The sequence below is a fragment of the Ciconia boyciana genome, chromosome 2 (assembly GCF_034638445.1).
Source record: "Ciconia boyciana chromosome 2, ASM3463844v1, whole genome shotgun sequence".
Taxonomy (NCBI): Eukaryota; Metazoa; Chordata; class Aves; order Ciconiiformes; family Ciconiidae; genus Ciconia; species Ciconia boyciana.
The window spans coordinates 12415852-12439125 of record NC_132935.1 but is presented as its reverse complement, the minus strand read 5'-3'; the positions used below and the strand labels follow the sequence as shown (position 1 = coordinate 12439125).

The following is a 23274-nucleotide window of genomic DNA, read 5'->3' as shown; positions in this document are numbered from 1 at the left end:
TGAAGTATCTGAAGTCGTCTGTCTGAAAAATCTTGACTGAGTTCCTTTACAATATCAAATTACAGAGATAAGAAATTCTGTCCCAACAAGAGCTATAAGATACTAAGTTTTTCTTCAAAAGATGCAGCTGCTATCAGTTTTCTGTAAGCATGTGCACCGGCACATGGCTGTAGTATAAATACAGTCTAAATTACTATGAATTTAGAGTTAGCTAGAGACATCAGCATATTCTTTTTCAGGTTGTCCCAAAAGGATATAAATATCTAGGTAACTACATACCTCTGAGCTCCTTAACACTGAGTGACTAATCACCCTCCCTTTCATAAATGAAACAACAAAGAATCTGGAAAATGAAGAAATTCTGCCACGTCAGCTGACTTGGTCATTGAAAAGGTCATTAGCAAGCAAGAACGTTTCTTTGCCTCACAAATACCAAGTGTCAATAATATCTGTAAATTAAACTTTTAAAGTCCATATTTTGTGGGGATTAAATTACAGGGAACAAATAATGTGTGGCCTTAAAGATTAAGGTGAGAATTCTGAATTCTTTGGAAAGAGAGGTCTTTTGCAGATTGCGTCACTGGTTTGAGGAAACCTCAACATGGTTCAGGTGTGTCAAGAAATTTATGAGAAATAAAATGGATGGCACTGGCAAACTCTGCAAAACCAAGGGACATAAATGATAGCCCTGAGAAAGGGTACCTAGGAACAGTGACAGGATTAAAAACATGCAGCTGAAGAACTTCTGTGCCAGAGAGAGAAGAAAGAAAAGGCTAAAAAATAACCATGGCATGTCACATGCTGAACCACTGCAATGCAAAGTCCAGTGGAGCATTTTTGTGGTACGCCGAATGCCGCTCTTTTATCACAAAGTTTGCCAAGCAGCCACAAGCTGTTTCAGGCCTCTTTTTAGAGAGTGAACCAAATGCACATGTTAATTTGAACTTTCCCTCAGCTAAAGGAGAAGGTAGAAGGATGGCTTTGTGCTCAAAGCACAGAACCAGGATTTATTTATTCTTGGTTCTGCCACAGTCTCCTTGTGCAACCTTAGGCCAAGTTATTCATCTCTTCATTCCACAGTCTCCCCATTTGTAAAATACAGTTGATGGTACATATGTCACAATGGGTGTTTGAGGCTAAATTCTTTAATGTTTGTGAAGTGTTTCGGGACATAATGCTGGGAAGGACAAATTACTAAATGATGCAATGCTGCATGCAGAGTTATGCTAATTAGTGCCTTTTTAGACACTGATCCTTTACTGTATGTAGACTAGTACCACAAGCTGGTCCAATTTTAGTCTATGGTACCTTTGACCTCACTGGTTCTGGGATTGGTCTGGAACAGAATAATTTATTTCCCATTTGGTGGTTATGGTAATTGATGAAATAAAAATTCCCCAGACTGCCCCTTAGAATACCCTGAGTTTACAGTTATCTTAGGCTGTGCAAGCTGGCGTTTCAAAAAGCCTGATTTTTGGAGGCATGGTCTAACAGTTTATGCATGGAATAGGCACACTACCAGTGAAAGAATCTACAAGAGGAAGGCTCGTCCTTACAGATAGATATTGGCAGAAGTCAAAGACCTGCCAAGAACTGGCTCATTTCATAAGCATTGCCCATCAAATGCAGTAACCTCTTTGCACATATCAGCTGTGACCAGGTGGTGTGGTGTGCTGCCATGAGCAAATGTATCTTTTGGTAGGTAAACCACAGCTATGTTTTTCTAAACAATTATTTTTTTAGTGTTTCTAAATGTGTTTTCCTATCAGCACTGCTGATAGATCAAGTATGTGGTGTCATTAATTATCGTATATAACATGTCTGTTCTCCCTCTTATTGCTGAGCTGCCATGTAAATACTCATGTGGTTCTTTGCTGCTATGGGACTGTCACAGCAGATGCTTTTGCTTTTTCTATTGCTGTAAACAAGCTGTTGTGACTGATACTTCTTTTCACCATATGTCCTGAACACTCCCAGTTCATAGTTATATGTCATTTCCAGGGTGCTTTGTAGGGTGTGTATGCCTCCACCCCATTTCAAAATCAATGTAACTCTCAATGGATTGACTGATGACTGCAAGGTGTTACTTAGCATGCTGGTTTTGGCTGACAGTGCTGCTAAACGAACAGTTGTTTGCTTAACGTGTCTTTCATGGTTCCCATGTGAAGTAACTTCTACTGACAAACTGAACATGCCAATGGCTTCAGGTTTGCTAGTAGAGCACCTGTCTGACATGCTGCTTAGACCAAAAAGAAGTATGACCCCAACTTGTTGTCCTGAATATTGATAATTTTGCCTTGTCCCTTAGCCATATCTTATGTTTGTATTGTCCTCATACATTTTTTTATGCTGATCTCATAATCACTACATCCATCATGAATCTGTAGAGTAGGAGTGGGTGATGAGAACTAAAGAAAACTCTAATGTACCTGTAAGAGTGTTGTGCTGATGCAGTGTATAAGATGTTGCAATTCTGTCCCACCGTGAGGAACTAGGACTGATGTCACATTTTCTTTCATTTGTTTTCATTTATGTTGTTGGGTTAGACCATTCTCAACCCTCTTCATGGAATGGGATATGCAGCACCAAAGAGAAATTGCTTGTGCACAGCAAACGTATTTACTTGTTATTATAGTGGGTGGACATGCCTTATTATTCACCTGTGACGTAATGACCTTCCAGAAGGTCTACCTGGCATTTCAGTAATAGCATACGTGATGGTACAGTATTGAGTGTGGTCAGGGATGGTGTCTTTACTAATCATTTTAATGAAAGCAATCATCTGGAGGTGAACAGAAACTGAATTTAAATTGTAAATGTGAAAGAAGTTAAACTACAGGAAAGAGCATTCTTTGAGCATCTCTCTCATCTAACTCTTTAGGTTTCTATATTAGATGGTTGTCTGAGCCTATGTCATATGTGCTGCATTGCTGGACTATCCTCACAACTTAATGTATTGCTGTTGCGAAAATAACTGGTGTCCACATCATTTCTTTTACTCTTTGTGTGAGTATCAGCAACTTAGAAGCACTTGGGGTTTTTTTTTTTTAGTATACACAGCTGGATCTTCTGTATGGTATCTGGCCATAGTGCTCTCATTCGTGATGAGGACAGGCCTTAGTGATGGGTTGTTATTTGGGCTATGCTTGTGAGTGTGGTCCTGTGTTTATATGTTATTTTTGTGTTTTTATACGTTATTTTTATGTTAAAGAGAGAATGTCTGAAAAACAGCCTGATGGAGTTGTTGCAGAAAGGAGTGTGTTTGCACTACATGTTGTCCAAATCAAATAATTATTTTATAATGTGTTGGATTTTAAATGTATTTTGATTTAGTTACTGCTTTCTTGTGCTTGCATACACCTGATGGCCAAGTTTCTTGTCCAGCTGGGTACTGAACAATGTTGGTTTTGGTCGTGGTAGGCCTTCTTTCGCAGCAGTTTGCTGTGATGCTGACACAGGCAAATCATTTGAGTGCGTATGATTGCCCCCATTGCCCTGGGCACAGGATGTTCTGTTTTCCTTTGCTCCTTTTGTCAGGTTTCATAGGATGAGGACTGTATGCTACTGTGGCTTTACGCAGCAGTTTGAGCATCTGCGATGACCTGCTGTTGGTCTTTCATAGTCGCTGTGCTCCTTTGGTACCAAGGTATTCCTGAGTCTTTCCCATTTGCAGTTGGATGTTGTGGTAGGTGATCTTTTATCTCCAGGTGCCTCTGAAAACTGCATGCTATCACCTGGCAGTGAATGTTTTTTTCGTATTTTTCTTCTTGCTACAACTCACATCTTCCTAAAGTAAATGTGCCAAACTGGCTTTACTCTTGGAAGAAATAATCATTCTATGGATTGCTTTGCTTTGATTAAAAGGAAAGTTTTCTTGGCTATGTAGCATTTTATATATCTGCAAAGTCCATTTTTATATTAACTTTTATTATTTCTTTGGCTCCTGAAATAAAATACTTTCTGTAGGATTTCCAACGTCTCTGTAAACTCTGGGAGCTGTAAACGATTTGATGAAGTGGACCATTTTTTTCTCAGTAGGATCTTTTCCTGTCATTCACAATGAATAGTATGGTGGTCTGGTGAGTGGCAGAATTTAATGTGTGCGGTAGGGGAAGAGTGGCTCAGCAGAAATGGCGCTTTCCTCCCTTTTTTCAGATTGGCATGTTTTGCCATATGTTTGGGATAGGCTAGATTAGAAATAACCTTTGTCTGGTTTGGAAAAGGCTTAGCGCTAAGGACCTAAAGGGGGCCTACAAGAAAGCTGGAGAGGGACTTTTTACAAGGGCGTGTAGTGATAGGACAAGGGGTAATGGCTTTAAACTGAAAGAGGGTAGATTTAGATTAGGTATAAGGAAGAAATTCTTCACTATGTGGGTTTCGAGACACTGGAACAGGTTGCCCAGAGAAGTTGTGGATGCCTCATCCCTGGAAGTGTTCAAGGCCAGGTTGGATGGGGCTTTGAGCAACCTGGTCTAGTGGAAGGTGTCCCTGCCCATGGCAGGGGGGTTGGAACTAAGTGATCTTTAAGGTCCCTTCCAACCCAAACCATTCTATGATTCTGTGATTCTATGATGTGACAGATGTCCACCTTCTTTCAGAGTTTGTGCTGCTGCTGATCATCATTGTATAGCACAGTCCCCAGCCTACCACCTGTAAGCTAGTTCTTTTGAAGACCTGTCAAAGGTACAGTTCCCTAGAATTTCATGCTGGCTTGAGAAACAGAAGGAAAACCTCTAATTATTGTTTTTTGGGGGTTCCCAAAGTGCTTTTTGCATTCTTGGAGTAGCTTAATATTGCCTATGTGGTGACTTCCCTTTTATTTCCAGTCATTTATTCTTCAGATCATTCCAGATACAATTACTGTAAGCAAGTGCTTTTCAAGAAACTGTGGTTTTGCCTGCCTGTGTGGCATAATGCTTCTTGTTCACACAGAACAAATACATTGAGGTGGTTTCCTTTTACGTTAGCTATCTGTACTGCTTTTGCTGGTGTTATCACACTAATCATCCATGCAGATTATAAGCTTCTGAAAAGCTGATTCAGAAATGGTGAGAGAGTGGAGGTTTTGAAAACTCTTTAAAAAGTTACTTCTGTTTTTTATTCATCTCACTTTTTTGGACAGAGTCATATTTGGTTTCATTCACGTTCAGTGTTATGCTGGTTGTTAACATGTTGACCTTTACCACTCATGGAAGTAAGTTTGACTGCAGAGGTTCAGTTTTCCCTATTGTTAGTGTGAGAAATACCTGTATACAGCGACTGAGTTAAATGACACCGAAACACTACATTTTATAGTTACTTTTGCTGAAATAAATAATAACCTGGAGGTTATGATTTCAGAGCAGGAAACCCAACTGGAGTCAAAAGAAACTGAAATTATGCTTATGAATTTTTGCTTGACGTCTTTTGCTTTGTATTAAAATATGTGTTATAATAAATAACATTCTATTTCTTATTCATTACAGATAAAACGAGAAAAACCAGAATATATACCAGATCTAAAATATTTAGTAAAAGAAAAATTTACTGCACTGGAGAGCAAGAACAGTGACTCAGATTTGCAAAGGAATGAAAAATACATATATTTTAAGGATCAACTTAAAGAGATGAGAAAACAATGTAAGTCGTATTTAAAAAAAAATAGATTCTTTGAATGATAAATGGTAAGATGTGACTAACTGTCCTAAAATATAGAACTGCCAGTTATGGCTCAAACCGAGGTGAGTGTTCTTATTTAAAAACTTATTTAAATTGATATATGTGTAGAAAAAAAAGCCAGTTAATTACCTTGGTAGTTTTATTTAGATTCCCACAGTTCCTGCCGTGTTTGAATACAAATATCATGAAAATCTTACTTCACTTGTTTTTTTTGTAAGGTGAGTTTTTTCATTTGAAGACTTTTTCATTTTTTTCTTAATTGATAGGATCTTCTAAAAGGATTAGGTAAGCTGTTTTCATTTGTCACTTAAACAAATTGCTCCTGTTTCACAACTTAGGATGTGTTGCAACTCTAAGAAGACCTTTGCTTTAATCATAGAACTATATTGTTGGAAAATGCTTACTCTGTGTGTTCTCAGGTTTACAGCTTCTATGCATGCACCATGTAACACTTCAACTTATTAAAATCTGTTTTTTTTTAATTCACATGATTTATCAAGTGTTAAAATTTTAAGTTATTTGTGCTTGAATTACCAGAAAAGTTGGAGAGTGAACAGTTCTAGTATTTATGCAACACAACAAAATTGTATGCTTTTATTGCCCTGCACATATAGCAGCCATTAAAATATCACTCTGATTACTGTTGCCAGGAAAGTTCATGGGCTCTAACACTATTTGTGCTGTTCTTCCCCAATCATGATCATGTTTTGAAATCATATTATTCTGCTTGCTGTCCCTTGACCCCTGTACCTATTCCCTCCCACCCTACATTTTGATTTCAACATAAACTGGTATCTCAGGAACTTCAGGAGTCATAGATTAATGATTTATACCATTGGAAAATGATATTCTGGATGCTCTCCTGTAGCTCTCCTTGAGTTTTGTTTTTTGGACTCCTATCCAAAACCCGCTGAAACTAGCGGAAAGAATTTTCCTGCTGACTTCACTGGACTTTGGATTACTTCCCTGTAGAGATTTATGAAGTGTGAGGACATGCTTGACAAGGTGAATTTTAGATCTGATATCTCAAGACTCCGTAGGATTAGACCTTGAGGGCTTAATATATTTGTTCCCCATCTTTATGGGTTTTAAGATTTTGGATTTGAGTATTAGCACTGGTCTCTGAGTTTAATAGGCTCTTGGCACTACTCTAAGAATGAAAATACCAAGTTGCAGACCACAAAACAGTGTAATTTTCACTCCCTGCATAACCATAAAATTATTACTGCCCCACCATTATGTTGTAATTCCTAATTTCCAGGTGTTTGTAACTGAGAAGATAAAATCTTGATAACTGACTTTGGATTTACTTTCTACCCTGTAATTGCCTGAGGAAGGGGCGTATGCCCTAGTAATACATTCAGCTCAGGCTATGGGACTGAGTTCTAACTGGCAGACCTGTTGAAAGAAACCCCAAATTAAATAAGCACAATAAGAGTCACAAGGACATCATTCTGCTACTACTGCCTGAATTCCAGATTTGTCTTCTTAGCCACTTGGACTTTTGTTTTGGTTGTGCATAGAGGGCAGACTGTGCCCAAAACGAAATGCATGATGATGTTGGATGGACTGCTGTGTTCAGTCCATGGACTATTGATCAGCTGGGTCAGCTTGGGTTTTGTAGAATTCATGATGTTTTTGATGAGGTAAATCCATCACATTTGCTCCTATTGCAGCATTTAATGCAATTTAAAAGTTTGAATGGAAAATTGTTAGTTAGCTTTCAGAGTCTTGGATGCAATGTAATGATGATGTATTCAAACAGTCTAGTTCAGCCCACCTTCTTTTGAAATGGATAACTAAATGCCACCTCAGGTCTGCAGGTAGGAAAGAGGTGGAAAATTCGAAGTCAAATCATTCAAAGCAAGCACAATTCTCCTGCCTTAAACTTGTATCAGTGTTGTCTCTTCTGCCTAAATAATCTGTTGATCCACCATAAAGTCACTTTCCTACTTTACTTTCCTCTTGAAAAGGCTCTTTTACCAGGAAGGCTCCCAGAAATTCTTGAGTAATAATGGGTGACTGAAGATCAGTGGAGTCTGTTTATATTCACATATGTAAATTCACTTCTATATGATACGCTGACCTGGAACCAGTAAGACTGTCCAGTTTCTCTATTTATTGTAGTTATGTGATCTTCTTGCCATTACCCTTATCCTCCCTCTCTCCTTTTGTGTGTTTTTCTCACTCATAGCTAGCCTTTAAAAAGACCCACAGAATTGAATATCACAAATTTATTCACAAACTTAAAAATGACAGATACCCACATTCTTATAGGATCAGGGCCTCTGGTCTTAATGTCTTTGTGAGAGGCTAAACTGGCATGCGTACTCCATCTGGTACAAAAAGCCTCTTCTCATTGTTGGGCTCTACACAGTAAATTACTATGCTGGGATGTGTAATTGAGCACTGTCAATATTATCTGAAATATCACATATACCACATAGAAAGTAGTGTTACTGTAGAGAAAGAGTAGGCTCAGAGGCAGGAATTTCTGGATTGCAATACCAGCTGAACTAAAGATTCATGAAATCTGTAGAAGACATATACTAGTTTCAATAAACTGGTGATTTACCTTATAGCACACCGTGTGCACATGTTCCTTTATTTTTCTTTCGTAAGGAGAACATTAAGGTCACCCTGTTAAATATTCAGCAGCCATGCCTAAGTCAAGCCATCTGTGTATTCTTTAGCTTCTCCTGTATGAGTTGTGATTTCAAAAGCATGAATCCTAAAATACAGGTCCCATGATACAGCATATTATAACTGCAAATTTTGGGACAGACTTTAAAACTACTTGATGTGAGTTACATATGTCAATAACTTCATCAACAGCTACCTGGTTAATATTTTATTTTCAACTATTAGTCTTGCTAGGTTTGGACACAACTTAGTGCATAACTCCTGGCCTGTTTCAAGCACATATGTACAGTATGGTCCAATTTTTAGCTCTTTCCTGGGATTTGGTTTTATTGCTAAATCAGATAAAATACCAAAACTCCAGCCAAGCTTTCTCAGAGGAGCTTTCCTGGAGTTTTCTTTTGTCCCAGCCTTTTCTGTCTCAAAGGAGCAGATGGGGTAGATGCTAAAATGATTTGCCTTCCATGGTGAGTTACCATTAATCACTACATCTCTTTTATGCAGAGTTTGACATTTGTATTCTAGAATAGCTGAACAAGAAAACGTTATATTCTCATGTTGTCTTGCTACTTAGAAATTAACTACGATTGGAAGGAGAAAAACATTCTTGAACCAAAGTTTTTAGGTACGGTGCAGAGTGTGAAGCAGTTAAATATAACCTTATTTTAACAGAAAATTAAGAAAGCTAATACATGTTCTCTCTTGATATTTGCTGCCACAGTGATAAAAGGGAGCTGCATGGTTGTTCCCTGCCACCTGACAGGTGACATGCAGAGCAGTAGGTAGCTCTAATACTCAGGGAGGAGAAAGGTGCTGTATCACCTTCAGATTGTCCTCTCCTCTAGGCAGTGCTGCAGGAAGGAGACCTTCTTAGCTTTGAACTTCAGCACCAGCTAAGGTGCAGAAATGAAATTGGGAAAGTGCATCTCTGTGGCAGTAAGGATGATATCGTGCCTCAGAGCAGTTTCTGTTCTGCTCATCTTTCAGACAGTTTGCAGGCATTTTCCCTCAATCTGTGAGCCTTTATTATGCAGCTACTTTAGCTGGAATTTGTGCAAAATGATGTAAAATCTCCACCTCTGATGATATGTGTCAAAACACTGTCAGACAGGTTTTATGTGAACAGCAAGTGATTTTTCTGAAGTCTGTTTTCAGAACTATCTTACATTCCTAAATTCCCACTTCTTATTTTTAATGGAAAACATTTTCATTTTTCTACTCAAACCTGCTTAGAATGTAAGCAGTAGAAAAGAAGTGTTGATTAATTTTTTTTAATATATTTTTTTTAACCATTTCTTGTACCCCAAAATGACTGCATTATCTTTTCCAAATAATTGAGCACTTGGAAGGATACTCACTAAATCTGGTAATATTGGAAAGTTCTAAATAATTGCATGTGTGGTTTGTAAGGAAAATTTTTTGTGACCTTAACCCTACATAACTGATGTTCTCCTTACACATAAGGGCCCCGGACCTGCAAAGAGCTTAGCGATCTCCTTTGGATTAAGTGAAATGCTTAAGCAAGTTGCTTAAATTAAATTGCATGAGTAGATTGTTTGAAATGAGTGAGATTGCTGGCATGTTTCACTTCCTTATTGGAGTGTAACCACAGTACAGAACCTTGCAGGACTAAGCCCATAGGAACTAAGTCATGATTACTGCAGGAATTGTAACTTTGCATTTTGTATCTTCTGTAAATTTAGAATCCCACCTTCTGTTTAAAGTTGTATTACCAAGTCTTTTTATTTCATGCCAGTATATATATATATATATATATATATATATATATAAATCAGAGGCATCTTCTGGCACAGAGTATGAGAATTTTGCCTTCACAAAATGAAAGTAAGAGCTGTCTTTATGTATCAGTTTAAGTTTCTGATACTCTGTGAAAAGAGCTAATCAGAAGGTATAATCTCTACTCCTGTGACCCTAGCTGCCACTGCTGTATTTGCTGAAGGTTATTTAGTTTCACATTCGGTGCACAAAGGATGACAGGTTTCATAGCCCTTTTATAGCAGCTGATAACATGCACTTTGGAATCCTTGATAACTACGGTCTGTACGAACACCCAACAGATGCACGCTTCAGTAGTCCTTTTGTAGAAAGTGCTAAGATTTGAGTGAATGACAATATTGCTGGTTATGCCAAACAATTTAAGGAGTGAATTTGGCAAATGTAAGAAAGATAATATTTTTTTGATAGGTAACAAGTAATTTTGAGACACAATAGTAGTTTAAGCAACTTTTTGTCACAGGAAACCAGTCATTGTAATGGAGTTTGGAAGGTAGCAGCACTGCAGTTGTAAAGCTCATCCTTGCCTTCTCCACTGAAGAAAAAAAGTCTCAGAGGTTTTGAAAGGAGAGAGAATGTATCATGATTTAACATTTTGCTAGGAGACATTCATAGTCATTATCAATAAGCAAATATTTGCAAAGGAGAAGTTTTAAAATTTAATATTTAATGTTCAAGTAGACACCATTATGCCCTGTTGATACATGTATTTTAAGCCATGCATTTGGTGAGAGATAATGATGTAAAAAAATGTTATTTTACATGCAGTTTGAGCTAGAAAAAAATGACACTGTGAAAAGAATTCTCTTTAAATTCATAAAACAGTCTATCTGGAGATTCCAGGAAAGGCTAAAGTCTTTGATTTGCTTTTAGTAGCATAAGAAAACAAGCTGCAACATGACACTGTGTAGTATAATGCTTGACAAGTTTCATCCAATTAATCCTCACAACATTACATTGAGGTAGGCAAGTTAATTTTATTCCTCACCATATAACAGAGGTGAAACTTGAGTAAATAGTTGAAGTTACTTGTACAGAGTCACATAACTCATTTACAGATCTGGGTTTTTCTTCAGTAGTAGCTAACCTCTTTTAAGGTTATTTTCACCTTTATATTTAGATGTGTTAGTAGAGGATCAGCTGAAAAATAACATTAATGTATTTTTCTTTGTATTTGTAATATAAAATAATAATTTAAAATCCCTTTACTGACTAATTATGGGAAAACAACTTCAGCACAAAAGTTGAAAATTCTAACTGAAAGTGGGATTGGTGTTATGACAGTTCAGTGGTGTGTGTGGGATATGCACTTTTCATTTATGTAAAATTGCTTATAGACAGCCCTTTGAGTAGTAAAGAAAGGAAAGATAATCTAGGAATTAGGAAGGTCGCTTGCAGTTTAGGAGACCTTGGTTTAGTTCTTTGCTTTTACAGTATTCTTGTATTAGATCAAGTCACTTAGGTTCAGATCAGATCACTGGGAGTTAGGTGCCTAAAATCTTGGTGGGTCTGAACCTTATACCTATGTCTGAAATTCAGCTATGTATATATTATGTTTGTGGACTGTGCAAGGAGAGACTAATGAACGCGGACTGGCTCATATCCATGCTGCTCTGGGCTAGTACCCTAGGGAGCAAAGTAGCCATGTCCACTCTGCACTGCAAAACACTCAATTGTCCTGCTTCTCCTGTGGCACTCCTGTGGCACTAAACCATCATTATTATTTTTTGTGATTTTTTTCAGTTCACAGAGCTGGAATAACATAACTGTGTTTTAGTCTGACAGAGTAATGTTTTCATGGCATGATGCTGAGGGAGCAAATTGCAGCCCCTGAGGAGTGACATGGATATGTTTAGAGGCATTTGTGTGACTGAGATCTGACTTTTGGGTAGGGTTAAAGGACTACCCTGAGAGAACTAGTTGGCTTGCTCGGGAGTGAGCTAGCCCACTTGTAGTTTTGAAAGATTAGGAGACCAGGGCCTGGGAATGAAATGGAATGAGTTAAAGTGATGATGATTATGTCTGACATACAACCCCTATAATTCACAGAGTTATTGGAAAGTTAGTGTCCTTGCTAGTTTGCAAAGAAGGACCAACTCTAGAATGAATGAAACCATCAGAACTTTTGTTTTGCAATCTGGGACAATTTTTCTGGGTCAAAAATTAGCTATGTTGGTAGGATAACAGGCAGAAGCTTGCATTAGCAGTAATTCTGTTAGTGGCTTAATGAAGAACATTAACTGCCAGTGAATCTGGTGAGGGTTTCTTTGATGAAATGATTGCCTTTCTAATGTGATTGATCAGAATATGAAATTTCATGCTTTCGCATTTAGAGTTCTGACGTGGAATTCATAGTTAAAATGAAAGAGGAATCAACCCACCCCCTCAAACAGCCCTTCTCCATTGTGAGTAACCTGGAGTGTAGGAGACCTGGGTTTTGGTCTCAGCAATTTAAAGTCAAAACTTGACTGACTCTGGGCCTGCTAGGTGATTGACCTGTAGCTCTGGGATCAGTCTCCCTCTCTCTCTGTTCAGTGTGTATTTAACTATATATAAAAATGGAAAAAACTGCAGAAGGAAATACTGGGAGACACTGACCCTTTAGTCCTATGGTAAAGGCACTCAGCTGAGGGAGGTATCTAAATCAGAAAGAGCATCAGATGTAGGTCTCTCTTGTTATAAATATCTGCCCTTCCAATCAGTGAATACTTGAGGGTGAACTCTTTTTATCTCTTTCTGTGCCACTCATCTGATCTATACATGTCTTTTAAAAAGATCTACATTTTATTCCATTGCAAAAGTCATTGCAAGATATAACTCTTGCTTTTATATCAGCCTGGCTTTCAGATCAGCACTGAGTATATAAAATCTAGAAAGGAAATGAAGTGTTGCATAGAAATAATTTTTTATTATTATTATACACTTAGGGATAATACTTTGGGTAATTTATTGTTACTGCCATGGGATAATTCTCTCTTAAGTGAGCACATTGATGGCTGCCAGCATGGCATTTGTACTGTTTGTAGGAACATATAGGTCAGGAAGGGAGCTTCTGGATGCTGATTCCGTTCCCTTGATGTTGCAGTCAATCACATTATCTAATAAAATGCCATCTTAAAATACATTAATTTTTTCCCCTTTTTTCCTGTTGGAAGCATGATAAAAAACCTTAGAACCTTGCTCAGATGGTGAGAAATTTTCAGGCAAAACAAGTCTGTGACCAAGATTTTGCTCATTTGTTCTTGTGCCAGCACTGCACCCTAGCTTATATAGATGTTCTCCCTCAATGGTGTTTAGTTCAGTTCAGTCAGTTCCTGTATTTCTTGAGTCTATGGTAATCCATTTGTGCAACATGGAAACTTATAAAATCTCATGTCTTGTGACCATATTTGAACTCATCAGAAATGTTTTATAAATTTCAGATGAGTAAGAAGCATAGAGATAGATGCTAAAGCTTGCCTGTATCTGAAATTCTGAAAACTTCAATAGATGGATTATACCATATGGAAAATTTGCTTTCTGGTAATAAAACATGAGCGATTTCACTAAGAGTTTTCATTCACTTCTTTCATGGTGTAATAATACATACTATTTTTCTTGTAAAACTCTGAGCAGTGAAAATGTAAGGACTGCCTCTGCCATCTCAGTACAATTTTACTTGCCATTATGTCTTTTGCATGCTATTCAGACAAATTTAAAAGATAGAGGATGGAGGAATTCCATCCTTGTTCCATGAGCTTACAGCTTAAACTTCAAGTGTGATCACAGGAAAACAGGTGAAAAACAGTCCAAGAAGAAGAAAGCAAAGAAAGAGGAAAGGGAGAGCATCTCAGTCTTAGGATTTTTCAATTGACATGTTCTCATTTTGAAGTTAGGATATTGAGGAGGAAGGAGGAAAATAAAGCTCAATGGAGTTTTTAACTTAGGGAACTTTGTTTTATTTACTCATTTTTTCTGTTGCTTGAGTGTTCATCTTACTCGTGGAGGGACAGTAGTTTTTTTTTTTACCCTTCCTATATGTTAATTTTAATCATTTATATGTGGGATTTTGTGCCATCAGTATTCACAGGGATCAAAGGAAATACTACTTCAAGTAGAACTCTACTCCAAGTAATGCATTTGGATTGAGTGCCAGCCACAAAAAGCATTTCAGGAAGAACAGGGAAGTAGATCTGAGATAATGCTGTCTAAATAATAATCTATCAGTGCATATCACAATGCATGGTAACTTCAGAGTACCCCAGTTCAGAGAACGGAAAACACTTGGTGTTTTTATGGTTCCTGAAACTATTTGCCATGTAGTTCTTGGTGTGTCTTTCAGAAGAGCTGCAAGTTGAGCTAGATCTTGGTTTGGTAAGCGTCAGTGTAGCTTCTGAAATCAGTGGAATTTCCCTGATTTATATCGGCAACATACAGTAACATGCAAACTAGTAATGTGCAGCAAGATTAATAAACATCCTCTAATTCCTAATCAGAATTTCACTTGCATTGGCTGCTTACCATAATTTTTAATATCCATATTGTTTCATTTCCCTCTCAAAAGCCGTAGGCACCAATAACCTCATAGCATGAGGTTATTGGTGCCTATGTATGATTTCTTTCCAGCTTGAATTTTATGCCATTAAATGTACTGGAGATCTGCTTTACACTACCCCAAACCTGTTAAATAAGTTTAGCTGAAACGGAGGAAGAAAGCTAGAGAAGCGCTAAGGACTGCAAACCCCATCTTTTAGGTTTGTGGACCTCAGACTGGATGCCAGAGTCCAGAGTTAAGTGCCTTGGCTCCCATAAGGAGGGTTAGGGCACATCTGCGTGAACAACTTTGTTGAGTGACAGATCTATTCTGTCAGCATAGCGTGCTTTACATCTGTACGTCAATCACAGTATTGCATAAGATGACTAAAAATGTGCCAACTGTAAAGTAACCAAAGGGAATGAATCAGGGCTTTTACTGTGAGACTGAGCACACATGCTTATATTATGTAGCTGGAGAGGAAATGGACCATGGGTCTAATCTGTGGATTTGGGAATTTCAGGCTCTGAAATGATTACTGATGTTATCAGGGAGGTGAAGTGGTAATTGTGTGTACTGTCTCATAGGGGTAACCTAAGATATGTTGCTTTCAGTCACCACTAGCACAAAGTCAAAGAAGTCAAACACCACCGATGGCATTCACACTTACTCTAAAACAGGCTTGGAGCATTCAGATGTTCTGTCACAACTGAGGAGTGGTTTAAGTTGTCATCTTTCAGCTGTTATTAGCTCTCATTTGAGACAGAGCATCTGACTTTACAAGTGTGGATAGGTTTATCGTGTCTTATCATCTCAAATACGGATGTAGATTGGTTGCGTTACCAGACTTGCTGTGAATGATCTCGGGATTAAAGGCAAGTTACTTAACAGGTGTTCCAGCAGGCACCAAAAATATCTCATGAGGGAGAGAAGCAGTTAGTGGAGTGATGGTGAGAGTGCTTATGTTTTACATCATAGCATTGTGTCTACAGCAGTTGCCCAGGAAGTGATGCAAATAAATTCACAAATAAGCACGTAAGAAAAAGCCCTTACAGGGAAGATGTCACTTTTGGCTCCTGTCTGGATCCTCCAAATGTCCCTGATCAGATTACTGGAGGCTGGACAAGAATACCAGGAAAACATCACTGTAGGCTTTCCCTACCTTGTGCCCTCTATAGGGATTTGCTATTATTCATCATCAGAGTAAGACTGCTGGATGGGATGGACCTTACATGTGACATCATACAGTTGCTCATAGGCTTTCACGCAACGCCTCGGCTGTGGGCTGGTCTGTAGAGGGCACTCATCAGCCCTTCAGTTGAAGCAAACTCTGCACCGTGTGCAGCTGGCAATGGAAGGGGACTAGGAAGGATGCGAAGAGGGTGCATGACTGTGTACTCCAGTAGTTAACTCACTCAGCAAGGAATGGGAAACTGGGTTCTCTCCATCTCCATCACTACTTTCTCTTCTTCCACTTGGATGGATCTTGCCTGCTTTCAAGAGCCAAAGAGGTCACAGGACAAACAACGTATATTCCTTGTTACTCAGGCTGGGGCAGCTCTGGGCAAGTACAGAAGTCAGAACTTCAGATCCCTGGAGAAGCTGGGAGGGGGTTACCAGAGTTAGATGCCTTCAGGGTTAGGAGGCCACTGAACAGGATTTTTCATCATTTTGGACTTTAGTGTCTGTAGTTTGCTTCAGTTCTTTGGATCTGGCCCAAACTTAAGTATTCTCCCTCACTCCCTATTTGAAAGTTTATGGGTCAATCCAAGACTTAATGAAATCTAAAGAAGTCTTTCCAGGAAGGCTGTTCATCAGGATCTATCTGTAAACTTCCAGTACAAATGAAGTGGCTAGTTTATAATCAGACAGGAAAACAGGGGAAAAAAAAGCCCTGCTTATCGCAGCATGGAAGAAGACTTCATGCAGAAAAGCTGAAGAGTTTTCTTTGAGGGGAAAAAATGTAAAAGCTTCCTGATTGCTTTATCAGCCTCTTCAGTAAAAATAGTAATTACTGCAATTTAAGACTAATGAATAAATCACTGTATTAAAACGTGAACAAAAAAGTTTAACAGGCAATCATATGTAATCATTTGGCAGCTCCATTATTAGTGTGGGCAAAGTAAGCTATTCACCTAACCTTTGCTGCAGCATCCATTGCTTTGAGTTTTTTGTTGTTTTTTTTTCCCTACAACCCAGATTAAATTCTCCCTTCCAGTTCTCTAGCAGAGTTTTGTTATGCCATGTCAGATGTCTACATAGTTGAGCTCATATTCCTCAATTTCACAAATACCTGCTCACCTAAGAAAACACGGCTGTGCAGATAGCTCCATTGAAATCATGCCTGCATATGGCTTTTGTCACATCACAGCTATGTCATGGACAGACATTTTCCAGCTCTGTTGTACTCTCTTTACCACTTCTCTCATTTTACCCAACTGCTCCCCAGCTTGAATCAGCATTCTTCCTCATTTTTATACGGCTGCTTTCCCTTTTCACATGACGCTACAATCTCCTTCCTCCCTTCAGTGCTCCTCTTTGGCTTTCCTCCCTGCCAGCTCCTCCTTAGAAGTGTCACAGAACATGTCACCCATGATTGATGTACTTAGTTTCAGTACTGAGGCCTTCATGTCAGTCTTGTTTTGTCCTGAAAAAAATATGCATAACTTCATTATCTTGATAAACTGTTTGGTTCATTTACACTTGCTTTTGACTGCACAGTTACTGATATGCCAGTATGCTTCCAGCTCAGTTGTGTACACAGCACAAGCCATAATTTAGAGGAAAGTAGTGGCTATTGACCACTAACAGTACAGTTGGTGGTGTGCTAGCTATAGCTTTACATTCTTGTTAGAGTTGGAAAATCTAGTAGCTGAGTGAGTCATGGAACCCAATGTAGCAAAATTCAGTTGTAAATGAAAGAGGAACATTTCCATATTCTTCATTTGGCTTAATTCGGGTGCCTAATGGCTGTGTATATACCATAAACATTGTGAAGGAGCAACCATGGAAACACTTGTTTTCTTGCATTGCTAAATTTACTCTGGGTTGAATATTAACACAGTGCCTGGCATTACTTTAAAAGCAAAAATAGCTAAAGCGTGACTCACTATGAGTCATTTACTGCTAGTCCTGCTATACTGCCTAGAGCTTGACATTGAACAAGTTGGCAGCCTGCATTGCTACATTTTTTTCTAGGAACTTTGAACACATTTCATTCTTGTGAATTCTCTTGTGCAAGAATATTAAACACAGCAATGTGTTTATTTTGCTTCCAAAGTCGAATGAATCAGAAAATGGTGAAACAGAGTATTTTTCTTGGAGATTCTGGAAGAGCTGTATTCTGAGAATTATTTTGTAGTTGCAATAACAAAATGATTGCATGGATGTTAAAAGTTAATTACATTTTATCCAGTTTATGTAAGATATACTTTAAACATTTTAAAATATATATTTTATTTATTTGCATTTTCAGCAAGGGCATATGTGGAATCAGAAGGCTAAGCCTGTAGGTTGAGAATGTTTTCTCTTTGATTGGCAAAGGTTTTATGATGGGAAGGCAGTCAGCTCTTGAGAGGCAGACAAAACGAGGCAACTGTATTCCTATTGGCCTCTGTATTTAAAAGGCACACCCTAAATATGGTGCTTGGTATCTGACAGCGAGTAGCTTGCTGGCTGACTGTGGGAATGTCTATAAAAGATCAGCTGATTTCAGTCAGATGGGAAGGGGTAATGAGAGAGGGCTGAAACCAAAAGCAACTTGCTGAGGTAACCATGTGATGATATCCTGAAATACACTGGCAGGGCCAAATATCACTCTTCAGTATGCTAAAATTTTGGTTCCAGCTAAATGTAATTTCTAACTAAAAGCCACTTCTTAGGACAATAGATAATGAAATCCTTTAATATTTTCCATATTTTTTCTACTTTAAAAAATATTACTATGATAATTGAAGAAAAATCTTATGCTGTCAGCACACAACCTTCTGCATGTGTTTAAAGGAGGTACCATAAATCTAATTAAAATACTAATAATGTAAGTTCAAAACATCTACAAAAGTAAAATCCCACATACCTGGGTACGGTTAAAAAGCTGGCTATGTATCTCTTCCTTTAACTACAGGTGATGGAAATAGAGCCTATACGGTACATTCATCTGTACATTTAATAATATATGCTGTTGCAGGATCTTTATAAGCTCAAGCATTTTCTCTATCTAATCTGTTAGAACACCAACTTCAAAAATTTCTCTTGAAGTGGTTTCCCTATAAAAAAATCTCATTACGATGACTCAAGAGAGGAATAAGAATGATTAATTAAGCTTAACAGTGGCATCCTATGCATTGTCCTGATGTGCACTATTCTACATTATTTCAACACAGATTTGTGAATAAAAGTGCAGACATAACTGCACTGAAGAGACTTCTTCTGTTTAAAACTTAAAATTGTTCAGTGAACTTAACTAAAATAAGGTTAAAGTAATTTTTCTTTAAGTTTTCCTGACTAACAATCATACTAAAAAATGATACCATGTTATTTCCCTAAACCTAGAATCAAAAAATGATTGTGTTATATCAGACAGTGTAAAGTGGGACAGGGTTTTGATTTTTTTCTGTGTTACCTCTTTGACAGTGACCCCCAAATCACTATTATTAAAATGGTTTCAGTAGTTACTCATGGTATACGCTCTTTAGCAATCTCTTCATAGCTACCGAATAGGCTGTACCTCAGCCACACCTCCAGACATGTTATGCAGAATATAGACATGAGAATTTATGTTAGGAGTAAGACTGTGCCTTTTAAAAGACAGCTCTGTGTAGGAGGTTTTTCTGCTCTGAGGATCATCAGAAAGATTGGAGCTGCCTAAGGCATGATACCTCTTGGGCATCTCTATACACGTTGTGTAAGTAATGCCTCTATTAAGCTATAGCAAAGTATTCCCCTCACATATGTGTGTGTTTCTGTGTACCCATTCACAGAACGTGAATGACACAGAGAGTATGGGCAGGGCACTGACATGGAGTCTTTCTCTTTAGGACGTATCAGAAGACCATGTGCTGAGCTCTAAATTGAGCACAGGAGCACGATAGTCTAGCACTGAATGTGAACTTCATTACAACGTATTAACTGTTTTCCATAAATACATAAGAAATACTCTGTTGAACTGAAACCAACATCCTGTTACACGTGCATCCTAAAATGACAGGTGAAAACTCTCAGTTCTCAAATCACTTCTGGTTCCAGTTACGAATCCAAGATTATTTTCTTTAATATTTTCGTATAATAGAACAAACAGAAGAGATTATGCAAAGCTGTAAATCATGCACAGTGCTGAAAGAATTCATATCCACTTAACCACTACAGGCTGTGAGGATGTCCATCTTCTTGCATTCTTCTCCTGGGTCTTGAAGTGTGTTTGAGGTACAGTACAGGAACCAATATGTCTGTGAGTTGTCAATAGAAAAGTGATAGGAATCTTGGACTAACAAATTGTGTTCTGCAGATATATTCAGTTTCAGCACTGCTTTCAACAGCAGAATGGAGGCTTTTTTTCCCCACCGTTCAAATTGATTTTATCAGGTACATCTAACCTGAGGAACTCTTTTTCATATATAATGGATCGGTTTCTTAGGATGTAATTCCTTATTCCCTGAGAGTTGTGAATAATATAGTTATTACTAAGCAAATTTGCCATTAAATGTAGTACTTGCATAGCATGAGCTACAGATGGCCAGAAAAAACTGTTTTTTGTCTCTTGCACTATTTTTTATGTGACTGTGTGCTTATAGAACCAACCTTACTGACTAAGGTTGTCCTGTGAGCCTTTAATCTTAAATATAGCTGTTTTTGCTGCAGTTTGTCTAAGGTTGATTCACAAGCATAGTCATACGAGATCCAGTAGCATCATTGGACTGACTGTTAATCACTGTCACCTTTTGAGAAGAAGAGACTAAATGTTAAATTGCTCATTTCTGAACAGCTGCCAAATTCTTTTCTTTTTCAAAAGCCATTAGTCTAGGAGATTTCACTGCTTCTGTTTTTTGTTTTTCCCACACTTAAAATCTATGGCAAGCCTTTTACACTTATGGTGGCAGGTGTTTTTGTGAAGTATTAGTGGACAAATTTGCCCTGAGATTAACTACAGACCAGAAACTGCAAACAGATGTTTGCAATTGAAAAGATCTTCTAAGTCATGAGAGTCCTTAATCTTGGGCGAGTCAAGTCACCAAAGACGATGGGAGTGAAGAGATATGCTTTTCACTAAGCATGTTAGAAACTCCTGCTTTAAGGCATAACTAGCTTGTGTATTTCAGATCAGCTGTGCCAGTTGAGGAATTTAAGATACTGAAAGTTAATTTTCTGCATCAACACTGCATATTACAAAGTTAATTTCCTAAATCCACATTTAGGAATCTAAATCTGGAGCCATATTTTTAGTTTATATATAAACTTGGAGTATCTCTTCAGCTCCCTGATTGAGAAATTTGATTATAATCTTTATTATGTTGCCCTCTGTATATCGGGGAAAGTCTGCAGCTCAGGATGAGTGTCTACAGACATGTGCAGACATTTGAGTTCCTCTGCCTGCGTTGTCTCTACATCTAGTCAGTTCAGTGCCATGCAAATGTGGCTATACAAATTCTGAATCAGCACTAGTCTCCATCAGTTCACCCAAGGGAATGGGCGAAGGAGCTCTGTTTACACCTACGTATGTAGATGTGCCCTCAGATTCTCCAAAATTCCAGAGAATGAAGATTGTAATTAGAACAATGTGCTCATACTTCTGCTTATATAGATGTCTCTACATGTGGGTTAATTTGCTTTTACTGCTTGTTCCTTCTGAGCAGAGGTCAAGCCTCTGCTTGAGACATCAGCATGATTAATGTTACAGTGGATATCTAGCACAGCATCGTTATTGTATTTTTTTAAGCAGGTAAAAATAGGTAGCAAGAACTGAGAAGCTTTTAATATGCTGTGAATCTGTTGACATACCTTCTCTTTAAAGAGGAACACAAAGCAAACATTCTGTATGTAGGATGTATGACGCTTATTCCAAAATTGCTTGAATAGAGTTGTTCAAAGAAAAAGATCATGTTTGCAGCTGAGGTATTGTTTTAGACCTTAGTAAAATACTACAGAATGTGAATCAGTCAATGGTTATCTGTGATGAGCAGGTAAACAAAAGATTTATTTCCCAATGGGTTTTCATATGATGGTGACAAACTCCATTGCACAACAATGGTCACATTCCAAAGCTGCAACCAGGTTCTGGAGGGCTTAATTTCACAACTGCTTACTGTGTCCTATTGCATTACAGTGACCTTTCAATAAAGAAGGGAGATTGCTTGTTTGTTTTTTTGTTTTTTAACTTAAAAACTGAATGAGGATATAGTGCAGTGCCCTACTTTTACATAGCAAATTTTGTCCTTGACGTTTTTGAACGATGTCCTCTAGTAAAATGTCCTCAGAAGCTTTTGTGTTTTCTACCTTTTTATTAATCTTATAGTGTGTAGATCTACTTAAGGTTTGCATTTACATTGGCAATACAGTTAACTGTAAAAAACCCTAATTTCTGATATTGAGAGACTGACATTAAAAGTATGTTTTCCTGGCATAGCAACTTATATATCATCCTTCTGACATATCAACACAACTACATTATTTATTGTTTAGTTTATATGTGGGTTTTTTTTTCAAGGTGAACTCATGAAGCCCTGATTTCTAAAAATTATTTGGTTGAAAACATAGCTACAAAGCAAAAATAAAATCACATTAACATGGTATGATATAAGCAGGATATAAAAAGTCATCTAAATATTATTTAGTTCTTGGCTGTTATAATTTATTTTGTGCTCATGACACTCCCTACATAGTGACTTATTTTAGAGTTTGAATTGTATAACATGAAGCAGTCTGTTACAAGTACACTCTTACTTTGTAGTATGTGAAACAGTTATGTAATCTTCAAAAAAATTTCAGTGAAAACTTACTCTGAAGCTGATAAATGAAGATGGTATCCAACAACCTGAGAGAGCATGCTGAAAAGGCCAGACCTGCAATGAAAAATATTTTACTATTGGTCCTGGGAAGGCAAGGTAGAGAGAAGCCCAACAGACACTAGCCGTAACCGGGAAACAGCAGCTAGTTAGATAGTTTCTTACAACAGTTGGGTCTTAGATCATCTGTGCCTGTGATGTGTGAACATCACATTTAGACCTGAGTAGGCATTAAGTGAATAGTACATAGATTCTGAAGTTTGAGTAAATGCCTAGTCAAGATAACCGAGTAGTAACTGTTAAGCCCATTCTCAGCTACGGACTTGCCTATCATCCATGTTGTTTATGCTGGGTGTGTGCTCAGGTGCAGACTTCGATCTGACTCTGGGAGATGCTCTCAATGAGGAAAGCTTGAGGCTGCTAGCCAGACCCCAAGCTGTCAATCACGTGGTCTGATCTGATCAGGTGCGAGGAGATTGAGCACCTAACAACCGCAACTCACCAGCAGATCACATAACCTCTGCTGTTTGTAATCATAATTTGGATGCTTTGAGCCTGAGCTACAGCTGTGCTGGCAGCTGGCAGCATGGTACCAGATGTGACACCTAGAATACTTTGCTTTCAAACAGCTGTTGACCTTACAGTATAGACAGAGGCCAGGAATTACCCCTG

The 23274-nt window shown here is 38.0% G+C and overlaps 1 protein-coding gene across 1 annotated transcript in view; it reads left to right on the top strand.

The window, feature by feature from the left end:
* The window catches only part of NSMCE2 (NSE2 (MMS21) homolog, SMC5-SMC6 complex SUMO ligase), a 133591-nt gene that overhangs the window by 56968 nt on the left and 53349 nt on the right, over nt 1–23274 (top strand). Inside the window, exon 4 of the mRNA XM_072851904.1 lies at nt 5466–5619. Within this exon, the coding sequence (XP_072708005.1) occupies nt 5466–5619 (154 nt within the window). The remainder of the gene's footprint in view (nt 1–5465; nt 5620–23274) is intronic.